The sequence below is a fragment of the Cygnus atratus genome, chromosome 5 (assembly GCF_013377495.2).
Source record: "Cygnus atratus isolate AKBS03 ecotype Queensland, Australia chromosome 5, CAtr_DNAZoo_HiC_assembly, whole genome shotgun sequence".
Lineage (NCBI taxonomy): Eukaryota > Metazoa > Chordata > Aves > Anseriformes > Anatidae > Cygnus > Cygnus atratus.
In genome coordinates, this window is record NC_066366.1 from 59879006 (window position 1) to 59897121 (window position 18116).

Consider the following 18116-nt stretch of genomic DNA (forward strand, 5'->3'; position numbering starts at 1 on the left):
GGTCTAAGAGCAAAATGGGGTGTTATCATGCGTTTGGGGGGGGGGGGGGGGGGGGCTACGCTCCTGAACTTTTATCACGATGTTTAGAAACCTAAAGATCAAATATTTCTAAGGACCACTTCAGAGTTCACAAACCTCAGTGTGCTGGTTGTTGGGTGAAGTCGGAGATGTGGACAGTGTAGAGAAGCAGGGAGGAAGGACCAGAGCATGATAATACACTTGTAACCTGTCGTAGGTAGTGCTCAGCTTTGCACTAAACCTGGCACATGTTAAATCTATAGAGCATCGTGAAGAGAAGAGGAAGGGAAAGAGTGCCGGTAGCAGAACAGCCCGTAGCCACGCGAGGGGAACACTGCTAATGAGAACCCCCCCACACTTTCATGTGAGATTACTTGGAGCCAAGCAACAGTGCCAGACCTGAATTAGGGCAGGCCCTGCACTGTGGGTGATCTAAGCATGAACCAGAGCATACAGAGCAGAGGCAAATCGCAACGTTCCTGGTGCTGGACAACAGCGGTGGCCAACTGATGACCACTATTTTAAAACTTCTACCATCTAGTTAAAATCCAGTTCAACCGTTAGCTAAAGGTACCTCTCTGTAGTGGTCACCTGTGTGTTTACAAGCTTGGTGACCTCCCTGTTGTTGACAAAGGCCCCAGTGATGTTTGGATGCACCTCTAGCCATAAACTGTGCAGTAAAAAAAAAAAAAAAACAAAAACCCTACTTCGTGATAGATCGTTCAGCAATCATAAAACCCTAACAACCCAGTTATAAATTATTGAAACTTACCAAGTGTAGCAGCACATAAGTCAAACGTGACATTTTTCACGTGACATTTAACAAAGATGGAAATACTGTCTAGAAAAAAAAAGACTGATCAAATGACAGGTGTCTTGCCTCATGCGGTTCAGGAAGAACAGAAGGTTCATTTCACTCCATTAAACTGATTCCTGTTGCTTTATGGTAACATAAATGGGACTGAAGCAGTCTCCAGGACTTGATGTTTTTTGTGAAGGCTAAATCGCTTGGATCAGAAGGGTAAAAATCCACCAGTAAGCACTGACATTTGTTAGAAAATGACTTTAAAACTGATCTCATTAAATAAAGATTCTTTTTCAAAGCCCCAGTAAAGGTGTCTTACGCTTACCTTTGCGTGATGAACATCGCACTCTGTAAAGCAAGTAGGTTTTGGGAAGAACGTCAGCAAAGCTGATGCACGCCTGGTTAATACGGTACAGCAGGAAAATGGTGTGGTGGCCTCTCAGAAGCTCAGTGCCAGGTACTCCATCCAGTAGTACGCCATCAGTATTGTGAGTAACAGCATGCATGCTTATGAGAGCTGCAGACACTGCCAGGCTTGCAGGTGCCGTAAGTTCTTGATAAATCAAAGAAATGCTCCAAAACAAACGGGACAGTTGGAGGAACGTGCACACAAAATAACTCACTTAACAGAGGCAGGCAGTTGCATAAATTTGGTACAGAACAAGAGGCTGTAACTTGTGGTTCTGCCAAAAACAAAATGAATCTGAAGAGGGTTAGAAAATCATAACACGAGTCAGGGTCATACTGTTGCAAAACACCCTGGAATGTGTGAATTGGCTCAGTGTACTACTGAATAAGGGGCTGCAGAACATGCTGCCTGCAATAGCAGGGGACAGGATGTTACAATGCATTAGAGCCTAGCTCTACATTCCTGTCCATAAACAGGAATTCTGCACGTAAGTAATTCTATTCCTCCATCTGGTACCAATCGAGATCTCGGCTGGAATACCAGGGCCAGTTACCAGCACCGCTTTTTAAAAGGCTGGGTACCAGATGGAGAGAACCGGAGGACAGCAAGAGAAAATGATCACAGTTCTCTTCAGTCTGTTCTCAACTAGTTTATTCGGTTTACAGGAGACAAAAAATGAGGGCAGAAATTATAACCATGAAATAAAAGACCGCTGCTGCTGAAAAAAAAAAGTAACTAAAACTTCTGTAACCACACAGAAGACAAGTCAGTAGGAGGCGTACAACAAGGCAGGGAGGTTTAAATTAATTTTAGGAAAAAAAAAAACACAATGAACAATCCCTCTCCCAACTGTTGCAAGAACAGCAAATAACTAGTGAACTACTTGATAAGCTCATCCTATACTTGGTATTAGATGTTTTAAGATGGATTATACATTTGCCAGGAATAGTTCCTTTTGACAGTGAGCTGAAGCACGAGCTCTCTAAAAGCCCCTTCCAGATCTGTTTCCACGATTCTGCATTTCCAGATACAGTTCATGGCCAACCAAGGCTTTTTTTAGGTTATCAGCACTTGGCTATTTATGCTCCTGCACACCAAACAATCACTTTCTAAAAGCTGATTCCACTAATACTCTGTGTGAATTTGTGTGTGCTGTTAGAGGGCTATACCTTGGGGTCTGACGTTTGTTTCGTTACCACTTCTGAGTTCCATTACAAGGTTTGCATATTTCTTTAAAAGAACTTATGGTCACCAATGAAAACAATCAGTTAACAGCTTAGCATGTAGTACACAGTCCTGTGACAAATTTTATCCAATAGGAAAAGGTCTTAAAGGTGAGGTGTAGAAGTAATAAACATGCTCCAATTAAACAGTACTGGGTTTTATAAACCAATACCAAAATGGTTACAGAGCAGATCTCTTTGAAATCGATCCTAGTTAAAGAAAGACAATTATTTACATCCTGCTAAGCATACACCAGCAGTAACTACACTGTAACTACTGATCTACAGAGAAAGTACACTCACGTGCTAACGACGGGTGGTAGTGACCAGGATAAACACATCGCTGGAGAGATGACCCAAACCTGTTTTCAGGGAGACCTGTAATACTACAAACCAACTGCCAAACTCTGTTCTAACCTCTGCAAAGGTTAAAAAAATATATAAAAATTCTATCAAAGACAGCTGGGTTCCTCTCCTCCCACCCCTCCACCCTCAATCAAGCTCTCACTGTATTCGTGGAAGACTTCTTAGTGGTGTGGACACAGGTTTCACACAACAACTTGTATGTATGTATGTATGTGTGTGTATATATATATATATATATATATATATATATATATACACGGATACTGGAGGAAGGAAATAAAATTAATCCATTCGGACTTAAATTCCTTCTCCCCCCTAATTAGACATGTTCACGTTCATCAGTAGGTCACAGGGGTTATCAATGTGTCAGACCGCACACTGTTTTATACAAATTGTCTTTGACCCCAGAACAAGCACTTTGGTAAAAATCCTCCCAACTTTCTTGCTAAAGCACATAACTGATAACTTACTAGAGCTAACGAAGATCACCTAAAGTCATATATTATAACAAATGCTAAAACTGAACTCAGTCCAATATAAAATGACCAGAATAAAAAAATTCATATAAATAGTCATATATACACTTTGGTTACCAACTCTGTGGTTGACGGTTCTACAATGAGCTGTAACTTGTCAGTGCAAGTCACCTGTCCAACCATTAAAAAGAAAAAAAAAAAAAATCAGAATGCATCAAAAATAGTTAATGATGAGAATCTCCAACCCGGAGAAGAGAATTTCAGCATTTCCTGGCTCGTCAGCCACACAGGCAATGGTGTCTCAAATGTTCCAGCAGCAAGAAAACCACTCGCAACGTCCTGCCTGCTGAAGGTTCTGGCTAGCACCATTTCTGTGCAAATTGTGGACGCTGGCTTGGCACTGCCACCCAACGCCATTACGACAGTAAACTCTTACTTCTAGCGCATAAATGTAGCATGAGCATGTTTTCCGACATGCAGGTGGAAAATACAAAACAGTAATAATAATACAAAGTGCTACAGATAGCCTAGAACAAAGGCAGATGCAGAAGCTCTGATGAATAAACGGGGTAGCCAAGAGGTGGGTCTGCAGCTTGCACAGTAAGGTTTCTCAGAAGAACTGGGTGTGCCTGGATGCTGTAGCGTTCTTCATCATCGTTCGTAGCATACAGCAGCTCCCAGGACAGATTTGCCCACTGACCCCGGATAGCTTCATCGTTAAGTTTTCCCACTTGTACTAACAATTCCTGGAGAGTGAGGACTCGCCCAGTGTAAATTCCCTTCAAAAACAAACAGATCAAAACGTTCAGTACATGCTGAAAAAAGACACACAACGCTTTAGTTACAAGCACTACATGAAGCTTTGGGACTTCACATGCTACGAACACCGGCCCTCTAAAGTGTCAAGCTGTATAAACTGGTCTCCCTGATTCAATTCTTCCATCTTGGAACACAATCAGCAAATTTTACTGCATCTGAAGAACAATGCCTTGTTATTTCCAGCAACGGTGATGTCAGTTTCCATCTAGTACAAATACAAATTTGGTTGCACAGCTTCATGTTTTGGAACACAATAATGGGGAGAGAAAAAAAAAGCAGTGGAAAAGAAAACCAAGCTTTGACGTTGCTAATCGGTAATTTTTCTTCTTACCATGTTTGGATCATGTCCCAGTGAAAAAAGGTATGGCTTTTCCTGAAGAACTGCTTGCTGCCACTCAAGATCCGATACCAGCCCGATGTACCAATCATTTTCGTATTCTTCCAGATAGTTAACTAGTTCTTTGAAGTTCTCAACTGGCCCCAGGCTTGCTTTGTCAACCATCAGTTTAAAAGTGTATCTGAAAGGTACGGAAAGACCTACAGTAAGCACTGCTGCAAATGACAGGAGGAAGAAAGCCTCTCAGCAGTGCCAACTTTCTAAGTTATCACTTGTCAGCAGAGGAACTAGGAGTTAGTAGGCACAGCTTTTAGCTCACCCAGACATGAAACACATTAGCTGAAACATCTTTCCTTCACCCCACTGTTACCTCTGCCTGATAATGGAAAGTGCCAAACATTTAACTCCATCACAATTCAATTAGACTTTGTGTTTTTCCCCACTTAAGAAGGCAGATTTCCAGTATTGGAAGCAGTTGCAGTGGGGAAGGGACTAAGGAAGGCTATCACAGGCTTCACGGCTCAGGGTTACAGGCAATATTCATGTAGAAAGAAGCTACAAATATCTTTAAGCGTTATGGTTTTAGAATGAACTACTCTTAGCGAACTGATACTTTCAAAGCCCAGTACTCCTGTCTCACTGTTAAAATCTGTGAGTCTGTTTACCTGAATGCTTTCAGGGCAAGCTGGAACAGCTCTGGTTTGCCCGTTAGCCAGTCCAAACCAACAGACCATGGGATGCCACCGGTGTACGCTCTGAACACATGGCTCGGGGCTGGCACAGTGTTATCCAGTCCAAACAGACCAAAACAACACGACAACACACCATGGACGTACAAATCTTTCAAAGCTTTATCTTTCATGAGGTCTTCAAGTAAATTGGAAGGCTTTTCTGTCAGATGAAAAAAGTCCAGCTGACTCAAAATGAAATGGTACCATTCTTCTGGAAACCTCTGCCGCATTTCATTGACTTTCGAAGTAGGCACCGGGGCCGTTCGCCATTCCTCAGGGAGGCTCAACAGCTCTGAGTACGAGCAACTAAACTCAACCTGAGGTAAAATTTCTTCCTGTTTTCCTTTGTCTACAGCAGGAAGCCCAAGGACAACAGCCCTGTGTAACTTATCTTCTGGTGACATTTCCTGTGGGACATCTTGGCTCTGTGTTTCTACAGATCCTGGAATAGAGAGATGTGCTTTCGGTGTCATTCCCAAATGTCCCGGTTCTTTTCTGTCTCTCATTTTGCCCCTGGGTTCGAGATCAAAAATGTCACTATCATCAGTCCAGTCCTCAATTGTATCAACACTAAAGCTATCTTCGTCCCTCAGCGGCCTGGGTGTTTCTGCTGCACCGCTGTGCTGATTTTCTGGAAATGATCTTTTTTTGTTCTTGTCCACACTGCCCAGGCTCTCCCATGTTTTTGATTTTTTGTAACAGTACTGGACAAGCATCCATACAAGCACTTTAATGAAATCATCTTTCAGGTGCTTCAAATTCTCATGGGAGTCGATTATTCCAGATAACACATTTCTGGCATCGGAATACAGTCTCACAGGCAGAACAGTACAAGGAGTCAAAATGTGTCCAAAATGGTCATTAGGAGAAAGAACCTTTGTGTGCTCCTGGTGTTCGAAGGCCATTTCAAAAATCTCATCAACTCTGTGAGCTTCAGCAGCATGACAGGACGTTTCCTGCAATTCTAGCCCCTAAAGCACAAATGAGAACAATTTGGGTTTAGTCTTCACCAGTACCTATGCTTAAATACTAGCAAGTTCTGTTTTCTTGCAACATTTTTCTCCACAAATGAAGACATGCTCCATTATCAGTATTTCCAGAAGTGAGTTACCTACAAATCTAACTAGACATAATGATAACCCCAAAGCACTCACTACGCTGTTAGACACAATAAGAGTCTTACAAAAAAGCCAACTTTGCCTCATGCAGATCTGTATTAACTAGCTTACTAAAAATGTTATGTTACAAGATAGATGATAAATAATTTCACAACTGCTAAGCACGTCAGCTGTAAGACCAGTTAATATAGCAATAACACTTATCTTAAAAAATTGACTGTAGCATCAGGTAAATTAATGACATTGCGTAAGTAACCAGTAAGTTACTTATACACAAAGTTAATCCTCAGCATGCACTTACCTTAATGTTAACACCACAATAAGTGAAGCCTTTTTCTAGCACCAATATCCACATCAATCTATCCTGAAAACGGCACAGGTAATGTGATCCAGGTAGAGAGAGACCTAGACAAGAAAAAACAACAAAAAAAAATACCCAGAAACTGTGGTATAACTGTAGCATTATATCAATGAAAGCCTTTTCCACATGCCAGCTAAGGAAATCAACTGTGTACACAAAACATCCAACACAAAAATTAATTAAAACTGGCTAATTAGTATCCTAGAATCTTAAAGGAATTAGCTGCAAAGGTAGATATTGAAATTGTGGTGCTATCTTTGAAAACACTATGGAAAAGTGTGGAACCATTACAGAACCACAGGACTACAGAATTCACACTCAACGAGGGTTAAAGCAACCCCACCCTCAGTTCCCCTTGTGCACATGACTTTCATGATTAAGTATCATCTTTGGCTGCATTTCCAAGTGCACAGTTCCCATGGGGGTCACTTGGAGATCTAAAATTCTTCTTACTGTATTCGGCAGTGAAGAATCATCAGCTAGCACATGGGTACCTTGATGGCCCTATTTACTGTTTACTTGTCATGGGGGAAATAAAAATCTAAAAATCCAACAGGAGTTGGTACCTACACTACCAGTTCCTAAATTAATTTGTCTGCATTCTGGAGGGATTAGAAATATCCCCCAGGATGCAAAATCCAGAGTGCTGCAGAACTGTCAGATTACCAATGACATGGTGTTGTACCCATTTTACAGATACACAAATAGAAGCAGATAAATCAAGACCTACATTTTCAGGAACACCTATTTCTAAGGGCTTCTCTTTAAAGATATGTGAGCCAGTATCATACACACTGAACGCCAGCAACAGACACAGTGGGAATCACCTGTGGTCTTTCTGAAGTACCCCCATAAGTAAATAAATAAATTCCATACACTTTCTTAAGTTTGACATCACTAAAAATGCAGCTACACAAGAACAACTGGAATTTGAAAATTAAGACCTGAACATCAGGTCACAGTTCAAACTAATTAGTATTAAAAAATCCCACAATCCAGCTCTCACTGTAAAAATTAAATGTCTTATGTCCAAAAAAAACATAGCATTGTTTTTCTCTTCTACCTATTTCAGTAAAAAAGGCAATGCCAAACTTCTGAGCAACTGGTGGTTATAATCTATTTAAGTTACAGCCTACTGTCAGCTCCTCCAACACAATGGTGTTGTTCTTAGCACGACAAGGTACCTTTAGTGCCAGTTTACAACTTGCTTCTGCTCTCTCTCACATCCAAGCGATCACTCACTTGCAGGGAGAATTTCAGTTTTAGAATGTTGTAAAATGGAATTAGTGAAACCAACCATTAATATCTAGTTAAAATTTAAGTAACCTTTTCTATCCCAGTGAGCTAATGAAGTACATTTTCTTGCTAACATTTTGCAAAGATTTTAATATTTTTCTTGCTAGCTGTTAAAGCTACTAAAACTCCTTAACATAGAAAAAAGTATGACTTTAAATTAAAATAGAGACACACAAAGTGGTATGTCTTTAAATTTTAACTCATCAGAGAACACAACATTTTTTCTTGCTTGAAGATGTTCATTCACAGATTTTCCCATTAAAGAGAGGACATTTTTCCCATAAAGGCTGGTGTTTTAAATTATTTAATCTGAGGTCACCACAGTCATAATGGCAACGGAGAAATAGAAAAACACACACACACAGGCTGGTAACAGTGAAGCATCTCTCTCCTCTTTAGAGAAAAAAGCTTACTAGTTTTTCTTTTTAATAATTCTCCACCTGTACTAAAACTGCAGCAATATTTCCTTGTAAAGCACTTGCATACATTCTTCAGGAAAGAGTGATTAAGGTTAACTTCCACTAACTATCAGTCCAACTTTTCCAGTTGCAAGCCATTTTCTAAGAGGCTTATGTAAATGTTTATCTTCTGTCAAAGGGCAACGAGCTCTTGATTATTTATGTTACACAAAGACTGTTTCTCTAGAAAACGAGCTTGCTATTTTAACAGTTATCCTGTCTCCAGCTGGGAAAAAAATCAGCATTTCTTCACCTCTGTTTATATAAATCTGTGAAATACCCATCTCGATGTCTTTCACAGGTTTTAAGACCAGAAATGTTGTTACAACCTCACCCTGACTGCCTGCATGAGATATGACATCATCAACTGATGCATGAGATATGATCTCATCAACTGTTTCTGGTCTCAGCTGTTTACAGCTAGTTAGTCTACAACATGTATTTTACAAACATCCAGTCCATATCCATCCAACCTAATTAATGCATCCAAATTAACAAAATCACCTTCTGGTCCTTGGAACAATAGAACTGACAAAAAGAAAAGCACATATGTAAACCCAAATAGCAGTTTGAAACCTCCTTTTCTTCACTGTTAAGAGAACTCCTCAATACACTTGCCTCTAATTAGGTGAGGTAAATCCATAGCACCTTTTTTGTTCAGTACAGAAAGATTAGGATTGATGCTGTTTCATCACTGGTTTGTTTCTACTTATTTCAAAGACAACAAAGAATTATTTTCTTAGAAGAACGTATGAAGCAGATTGGTATGAGAAGTAATCACTTTTTCTTCAAATGAACAATCACTGAATATCAGATTTAACCTACGCATTTGAAATGTGTTTTCAATCAGATGCTGATTCTCATATTCCCCAGCAAAATCACACTTCTCAAAATATTTATATACATTCCATCACAGTGCTGCTAGCACACCTACCTAGGCTACCGGCTGCTAATGCAGACTGCAGAGCAACAGCCAGACTTGGAACCATCTGCTGGTAGTACACTGTATCAGAGCAAACACACGCTGTAGCACCCACGGGTCCTGGCCAGCTTCGGATAGGCCTAGGAAACCCGATCAAAAATACTGGTAGTGTGAAGAGTGGCAGCAGCGGAGAAGAAAGGAGCGCAGAGAGGGCGATGAAGATCAGCAGGATTGGGAAGAAAACCACATTCAGTGTGATTAAGGTGGCGGTAGATTTGCGACGTTGTTTTTTCTCTGTCCACGATGTCAAAAGAATAGCTACGGCGAACTGCAGCTTTGAGACAAACTGAAACAGTCGATCCCGTAGGATACCAACCTGCAAGACACGTACAACAAGCTCGTGCTCATTTATACTCTGTATCAGAACACATTCAGCACTGCTAAAGCTGCCTTATCTAGAATAATTATAAGAAAATGAAGCGTGATTATCACTGACAATGATAATTATGACAATTACCAACAAAAGTCTGATTCCTGTATCAAGGCTCCTGTTCCACCAGAGGTCTGGACTGAGCACCAACATTTGCGCCACTGACACAACCACTATGTCCAGCAGGGCATTTTCTGTATTCTGCCATACCTAAAATGGAGATACGTTAGACATACATTTAAAAATGTGTTTATCTTTTCTCTGCTTTCCTGACCTGGAATATTTCTTCCAAGTCATTTTAATACTTAAACCATGTAGAAGAGAATTTCTTAGGCTAATGTAATTAAATTTTGAATTACCATCCTAAATATTCTTGTGAATCCAATGCAAACAGACACAGAATGAAGATTTTGTAGCGAACGGTCTAGTGACAGGAATGCTATCATAGCAAATGGAGACACTGTAATTGAAACAGAAGAATAACTGATTTCCTTTCAAAAACACAATTAAAATTTACAGAGGTAAAGTCTTATTGCAGAATGGAAATCTTAGTGTAAAAAGAGAACTCCTCCCTTCATTATTACAAACTTCTCTTTGTGTTACGCTTCCAGGATATCAAACAATGTATTTGCACTACTGGCCCAAGACTGCAACCATTTATATCAATGCTTGGTTTTTACTTATTACTTTGCTTGTTTCCCTAAGGATAATGGGAATACTCATATTAACAAGTAAAAATAAACATGGAATAGTGCTCATTAATCCACTTCCCCAAAATGACACTTTTTTAATTAAATTAAATGAATTTAGGTCAAATTTTGGTTCCACCAAAGTAAACAAATTTGTCCCGATCTCCACCAGCAAGGGGACTGTTCCCTTTAACTAAAAAGTACAGTCAGCTTCAAGACTCCCAATTCATTTTATTTTAACAAGTACCTTTGTTAAAATCTAGAAGAGACTTTTTTTTTTTCAAAAGTGAATACTGATGTTGTAAACAAAATCCTTTAAAAGGCCTTGCTTTCTGAGTTGGAGTTTTTAAAAGCTCATTTTCTTACGTTTACCTCTTAAAAAAATCAGTTATCACTCTCAAATATTCTGAACCAATATTAATTACCTCAATGCATAATCAAGCAAAACATCAACCAATATTTTCAGCTACTTGTTTTTTCTTAGTTCATTCACAGTCTTGCACATACAGTAATTCTAGTGTTGTTTCAATCTCCCTAAAACATCATCTAACAAACAACAGATAGCGTGTATTCCTACCTAGTGTTAGTAAAATCCTCCTGACAACACCAACTTTCATTAGCCTTCTTTGCTTCTCCATGAACACAGTCACAGTCCTGATATCCTTTGGATAAAAGGGGTTTCGGAAGGTTCCAAACAAGTACACTCTCTGAATCTCTCTAAGAATCCACATAATTACAAGTAATACAATCAGGATATAACTTGCTATAGCCTGAGGACTGGCTTTGGAAAATGATGAAAAGCCTGCAAATTGATGCAGCAGGCCAGCTTCTATGAGAGCGAGTGTCAATACAGTCAAATAAAAAATAAACTCCCTCCACCCAAACTGTATTCTAAGACCACTGTGCATATATTTAGATTTTCTGGAGGCTAAATGGCTGATCATGGTGTGTTTGAAGGCAAAACCAATCTCGCTTAGGTTAAGACTCAGTATGAACCCAAATCCAGTCATGAAGAGGATCACACCGAGAGTGCTGGGAATGAAATACGATGCTATTGCTGTTCCAGCAGAAATGAGAAACATTACTAATAACCTGTGAAGGAGAAAATAAAAAAGATTTGCTTGAAAAGAAAAAGGTTATAAACAATATTGCTATATTTTATCGTTATATAAACAAAATTTACTTTGTGTTACTTGACATAGGTGAACCTCCTAGTCCAAACTCCAACAGTTGTTCCATTCCCCACAGAAAAAGTGCGTCAAGGGGGGGCAGAATTCCCATTGCCCACAAGAACGGCAGAAAAAGAAATACGATGTGCAAAATCTGGTTTGTCTGCTCTATAATGGGTGCGTTGACAGCAAACCTGGAAAGAAGAAATGTATTTGACTTCTGTGAAGGAAAACATAGCTGATGTGTAGGAAGGCTTTTTGTTTAACTAGTACAGTAAATCCAGAATTATAAACATTACACATTCAATCTACAAAACCTCAACTGCTATTTTTTAAAAGGAAACATGAGGACATAAATTTATGCTTGGGGCAGTAATACATCAGCTAGAACACTGGAACGCTGGCTAATTTTTTTTTTTATTAAAAAGTTTGGAAGCTTTCAAATTACACAGATGTGCCAAATGTCCTAAGTATCCTAGTTATTTTGATACTATTGTGACTATAAACTTAGAAATACTTGTACAAAGAAAAGTCTAGAAGCTCTAAAGCTTCAACCATTTTACCAAAAAAAAAAAAGTTAAGTATCATCTCAAAACTACATAAACAAAATTTTTATGCAAGTCCAAGATCCAAGATGCAAGCGTTAACACTGGAAGAACTGGCACGTTGCCTGCACATCAAGGCACCTACTCTCTTCAGGAATGTTAAATGTAATTTGGTACATAAAAGCTTTTAAATCTTTCTGTAAAAAATATAAAAATCAATATTAGAAGTCTGCATACATCCTAAGCCATACATAGTTCATCAGCAAGCTCATTTACTTAACGTTGGACTGCTAAGATACTTGACTTCTCTCTACTTCTTAGTAAATAAATAAGCAAGCCTCAAAAGAATTCGGTCAGGAATTTAAAGGTTTTTCTCCTCCTGAATTCAGATACAAGAATTTGAGGTCCAAGACCATGTGTGTAATTACCATATTGTAACTGAAGAAGCAACTAGGGTAAATCACTGGCAAAGACATCTCCAAATGCAAAATTAGCAAGATCAAACATTTTTTTTTAATGCATTTGAAGTACCCCAACCACAAAATATGTACATGTGACAATGTGATATAAATTTCACCTGACAAGGAGAAAGAATGCATAAAGTAAAAAAAAAATAAATCTTGCTTTAAGAGATTCTACAAATGCTTCAGCTAAGGCATTCATCTGAAAAATATAAAACAGTCTCTCATTTGCACAATGATGTAGTTCTTCCTTATTACTAAAGCATTTAAAAATCCAAGTTCAAAATCCACATAACAAACACACAGCAAGGTTCACAGTTGCTTATCTGCTCATTAAAAGCCAAATTCCTGCTATTTTGGCCTGTAATTTATAACCCTCTGCAGTGGCTTTGCACAGACTAAATTAGAAAACATTGCAAGACAAAATTTGGATATAAATCTGGTACTCCTGAAGTCTGCAGTGTTTAAATTTACAGTTCCAGATCAGGAACATGTTTTTGAGAACGTATTCTTTAAAAGGATGTTGACGCAAATGCTCTTGTACAAAAATACCGAAATCAACTCTGTAGAAGACAATTTTAGCTGTCCCTAACTTAGAAGCCTCTTGAGGGCTCTCTCAGGGGCTTCTGAATTTATATGAAACACTAAAAAAATTTAAGAACAACTTTTTATGCACAATGTAGCGCATCATTGTCTGCTATATGCTCTTCTAGCTTCTTTTGGACTTCCTACAGTTGATTGAAACCTCAAATTTCATCTTTCTTATTAAAATATAAACACAATAACCATTACTTTAATTAGCAAAATGCTGCATTAGCTTTACCTGTGTGCAAGATCCACTGCAATGAAGACAAAAATGTAGAAAGGTCTCATCAGAGCAGTGATTTCGTAAGTATCCAGTGCTTGGAAAGTAGCTGTTTCGGTAGCTGTGTTTATGATTAGCGAATACTCTGCTATACATACAGTCACCCATCCAAATACAAAGATCGTAACAGTCCCTCCAATGTTGCTATACAGCAAGGTTATTCTGTTTGGCAGCAGATACCAAGTTCCCAGCCCACACAATACCCCTGCCAGAAACGAATGAAATACAGTGTTGATTATATACTTCTTGCCAGGAATAATAAATTTTACTGTCTCCGAACCTACACAGCTGGAAAATTCAAACTCATCTTCATCTGTTAGTGTATTCTGAATTTGCATTCTTTCTACTGTCACTGTTTTCTGTTTTGCATATATATTTGCCATCTGAAGGATAAGTGCAGTAACAAACATCAGTCCTCCTGAAAGTGCTGCAGTATAATAGTCTTTCATAATGTCTAACTGGTACAGAAGTGTTCCTACTCCTCCCAAAACCCATGGCATCAAGAAAAGAATAATCTGATTCACATATATGTAAGGAGGGGCACAATAGCCTAATTTAAACCGGGGACCTCCCAGCACAGTCTGTGGGAAGCGCTTCAAGAAGAACTCCTGCTTGTAATCATTCAGCAGAGGTACATCTGGACCCATTCTTATTACTCAGGAATGCTGGATGAATATCATTTTTCCTGTAAAAGAACAGAAAGAAAAAGAAGGGAACATTACTGAATCTGGAACGCAAAACTTAACCAGGGATTTTTTTTGTCCTATTTTCATTTATTAGATTGTAGTGGAATTCTAACATGTTAGTGTTAGTAAACATTATCTTAAAGCATCCATAGAATTTGCTACCAGAATACAACTACTAAGCAAACACCTAAGATGGAAAAAGACTATTTTAAAATAGAATAAAAAAATAAAAGTCATTTTTACCCATCAGCATTTTTAGTGTCATAGAATCATCACAGAACGGCTTGGTTTGGTAAGGACCTTAAAGCCCATCTGGTTCCAACCCTGTGCCACGGCAGGGACACCTCCCACTAGACCAGGCTGCCCAAAGCCCCATCCAGCCTGGGTTTGAACTATTCCTGGCACCCTGCGCCAGGTCCTCACCACCCTCTGAGTAAAGAATTTCCACCTAACATCCAATCTAAACCTCCCCTATTTCAGGTTAAAATCATTCCCTCTTGTCCTATCTGCCTCTGTAAAATGTGCTCCCTACATAGCCTAGTCACAGAACAGGATCTCTGTGTGCAAAGCACCACATGAGACAGACAACAAACAGTTCACTTTCTGTATCCTAAAATATAAAACCAAAAAAAACAAAAACAAGAAAAACACACAATACTTGTGAGTTGTAGCAGAATTGGCACATCAACATCTTCTTTATGTCAATGGAGAAAGCTGAAAAAAAGAAAAAAAACAGGCATGTAAACCTTTACAGTGAATCATCAAATAAAAATCAGGTATGAATACTCATTTAGAGGGCATCAGACAATGTAGAAATAATGAATGCAAGAAGGTAACTACAGTATTCAAATATAACTTTATGCTACTGGTCTCAAAAGCAAAAACCCGTGAATGACAAGTATGAATACTCCAGGTAAGACACAGGGTGAAAAAACAGCACAAAGAATGCAATGCAAAAGAATTTCATTAATATTATTACTTTAAAAAAGAGATGCTGAATTTTATTGTGCAAGTATTGAAATTCTGACTTCCTTCTACTGGACCTGTATATCTCATGAACACCCATTAGCTGTCACTGCCAATATAGTAAAAATAAACTCTTTACTGCCGTGGAGTTTCCAGCCACCACGGTTTCTTCGTTCTACAAAACCAAATGCTTTCAGGTGCTTTTGAGCACATTTTACTCCTCACATTTAAACAGATAACAATGATTTGACTGCAGGCACATAATAGTTATCACAGGTCTAAGCTAGAAACAGCGCCAATGAGATATCTTAAAGGCCATTGATAGGCATCATCACAAATGGAAATTTGCTTTCAGGGTACACCAAGTCAACACACACTGCAACGAAAAGCAGGACCCTACAGGCTTGTTAACTACTCTCCATGAACACTGTGGATTTCTTTTTAATTGTAAAAATTCCAACATGGAGTCTGTAAACACAGAACATGAAATACTGAAACCATAAAGATTTTTTTGGTCTTACTATTTCAAGTCATTGTAAGGCTTTTTTGTTCTTAAGGGAAGGAGAAGGCAGTAGGCAGTCATAATGGAAAAGACACATGTTGACAATGGAGAGGGGAATTCATCACAGCCAATTCAAGAATTTGAATATGTAACAAGGACACACCCAATTAAAAACAATTTTAAAATGTAATTAAAAAAAATATATAATTCAGACAATCTTGTCTATAAAAAGAAACACTGCTTAAAGAGCTACATATGCATGAAACAAAGTTGCTCTGAAAGCTAAACACAGTAGATTTATATGTATGTAAAGGCCAGAAGATGAGTTTAAAAGAAATGTAGAACCAAAAGGTGCATAGTTTTCCCTTAAAAACAGTTGTCTGGCAGCTGTGATTTTCTGCTCTCTCTAAAAAGGTCTATTTTTGTTTCACGTTTTAGCTTGCATTTGTGTTTGTCAGTTTATATTGCTAACAAAATGTTAACAAAACATTCCTCTCACAGTTTCTGTGTAAACAATAGACATCTTTGTGCGAGACAAAATCTATGCACATAAACAATATAGTTCTACTTGGCTGCACTCCAAAACGTAAGAAGAGCCATAAAAAGAAGTGAGTTTATTTATAAACGACAAGTCCAAGACTTAAGCTCAAGAAATATGGAAATGATACTGTCAGCTATCCTCCTGGCTTCCAAATAGTCAGGTAACACGTTAGGACTTCAAAGAGGCACTCGTGCATGTCTCGTTATTTCTGTGCAAAGCCCTAGCAACAGGACTCCACACATTAGTTAAGTGTTTACAGGACCTGGCTTCAATATACATTCCTAACATACAGGCCTGGCCCGACTGTGACAACTTGCCTGGTTACCCAAACAGTCTGCACGACAACAGTTTGTCATCACCAGCAGGGATCTAAGTGACTTAGATACTATCGTAACACGGATGATAAAAGGCCTTTAACACCATAAAACCATTTAACGTGTTATCCCCGCAATATCCTCCCTATGTCCACATTGCATAAAAGAAAGTGAGACAACGCAAATCTTGCATAAGTTCAGGCAGCAATTCACATGAAGGCGTGAATTTTTTACTAGGTAAACATCATCCTTCATATACACTGATGACAGATCAGTGCGGTTTGGTTTTATTTCAAGCAGATTACAAGAGAACATGTGTACAGCTCTCAGTCACCTAAGCCGCTGAAGTGGGTAAGGCTTAAAACTACTTACCTAGGTGGTCTTCTTTTCACATGAGACTAAGTAAGGGTTATAAGCCACCTGCTAGCACACCACGTACAAATGCAAGCATGGGAGGTGCGGGGGAAGCTGCAGACAGCCCCTGCCTGGGCAAATCCAGATGCACCTGTGCAAACCTACATGCTAAAATGCCCACATTTCCACCCGTTTCATGGTTAAAGATGCAGCTTTATGCCAGACTGGCTTCCCACCCATGGAGATGGCTGGGAACCTCTCCCCAGCGGTGCTGACACCAGATCCCCGGCTGAAGACACAGCCTTTTTGGCTGCCGGGCTCCTGTCATGAGGAACACGTCCCCAGGTGGCGAGGTAACCCCTGGACCACCTCCAGGACCACCTCCAGCCCCATGCACCTCTGCACCTGATGAGGCAGGACCCCCAGCAGGTTAACCACACTTGCTGCCCAGCGACCTCTCCCTCAGCATTTCTGCAGGGCAAAGAAATCCAGCGACCTGCCAGGCTGCCAACAAACACCCCCTCTGCTACTTTTTAACTACGGAGAGGAAGGGGGGCCGGCTACCTGGGGGCAGACACAGGGGGGGGGGGCAATGCCGGTCTGGCGGAGCCAGGCCCCGGCTCGCCCCTCTCCGCCTGCTCCAGGGAAGGGCCCGGCCGCTGCTGCACCCCCCAGCATGGCCGCACCCCCTCTTCATCCCCGGGGGGCTGGCGTCTGCACCTCAGCAGCCGGGGCCAGCGAGAGGCAGCCGTGATGAAGAGCCTCTGTGAGGAGGGCACCTACCTCTGGCCCGGGCTCGGAGCAGCTCAGGGGATTTGCGGGGCGGTGGGGAGAAGGGGAAACGGGGCTGAGCCTGAGGCGGGAGGAGGAGGAGGAGGAGGAGGAAGGACGATGGAGCGCTCCCCCCCCACACACACACCCCGGCCCCACGGCTTTCCTGAGGGAGCGCGAACGATACAGGCCGCGGTCGCACGCTCCTCCCCGCCGGCGAGGCCCCTCCGCCTGGGTGCTGCTGCCGCTGAGGACGGCGGGGAAGGAGAAGGAGGAGGAGGAGATGAGGGAGGAGGAGGAGGAGGCGGTTATCGGCAACGCTGAGGCCCTGCCTCACGGCGACAGCGCCCCCCCCACTCAGCCCCCGCCGCCATTTTGTCTCTGCGTGAGGGACGAGGCCGCGCGGGGCGGCCGGGCTGCCCGGGGGAAATGGCCCCGGCCTGCGCGGGGGCTGCTCCGGGCGGCTTCTCGGGGCGGTTGGCAC

General features: G+C 40.6%; 1 protein-coding gene across 1 annotated transcript; it reads right to left on the reverse strand.

The window, feature by feature from the left end:
• Positions 1-1866: 1866 nt before the first annotated feature.
• On the reverse strand, positions 1867-17893 carry PCNX4 (pecanex 4). The gene is made up of 12 exons (XM_035551455.1): positions 17645-17893; positions 14843-14898; positions 13457-14183; positions 11642-11821; positions 11036-11550; positions 10129-10229; positions 9857-9979; positions 9352-9715; positions 6604-6707; positions 5119-6155; positions 4448-4634; positions 1867-4076 (listed from the first exon to the last, which is right to left on the reverse strand). The coding sequence occupies exons 3-12, from the start codon at positions 14143-14145 to the stop codon at positions 3825-3827; spliced, it is 3552 nt and encodes a 1183-aa protein (XP_035407348.1). The 5' UTR covers positions 14146-14183; positions 14843-14898; positions 17645-17893; the 3' UTR covers positions 1867-3824.
• Between the last annotated feature and the right edge of the window lie 223 nt (positions 17894-18116).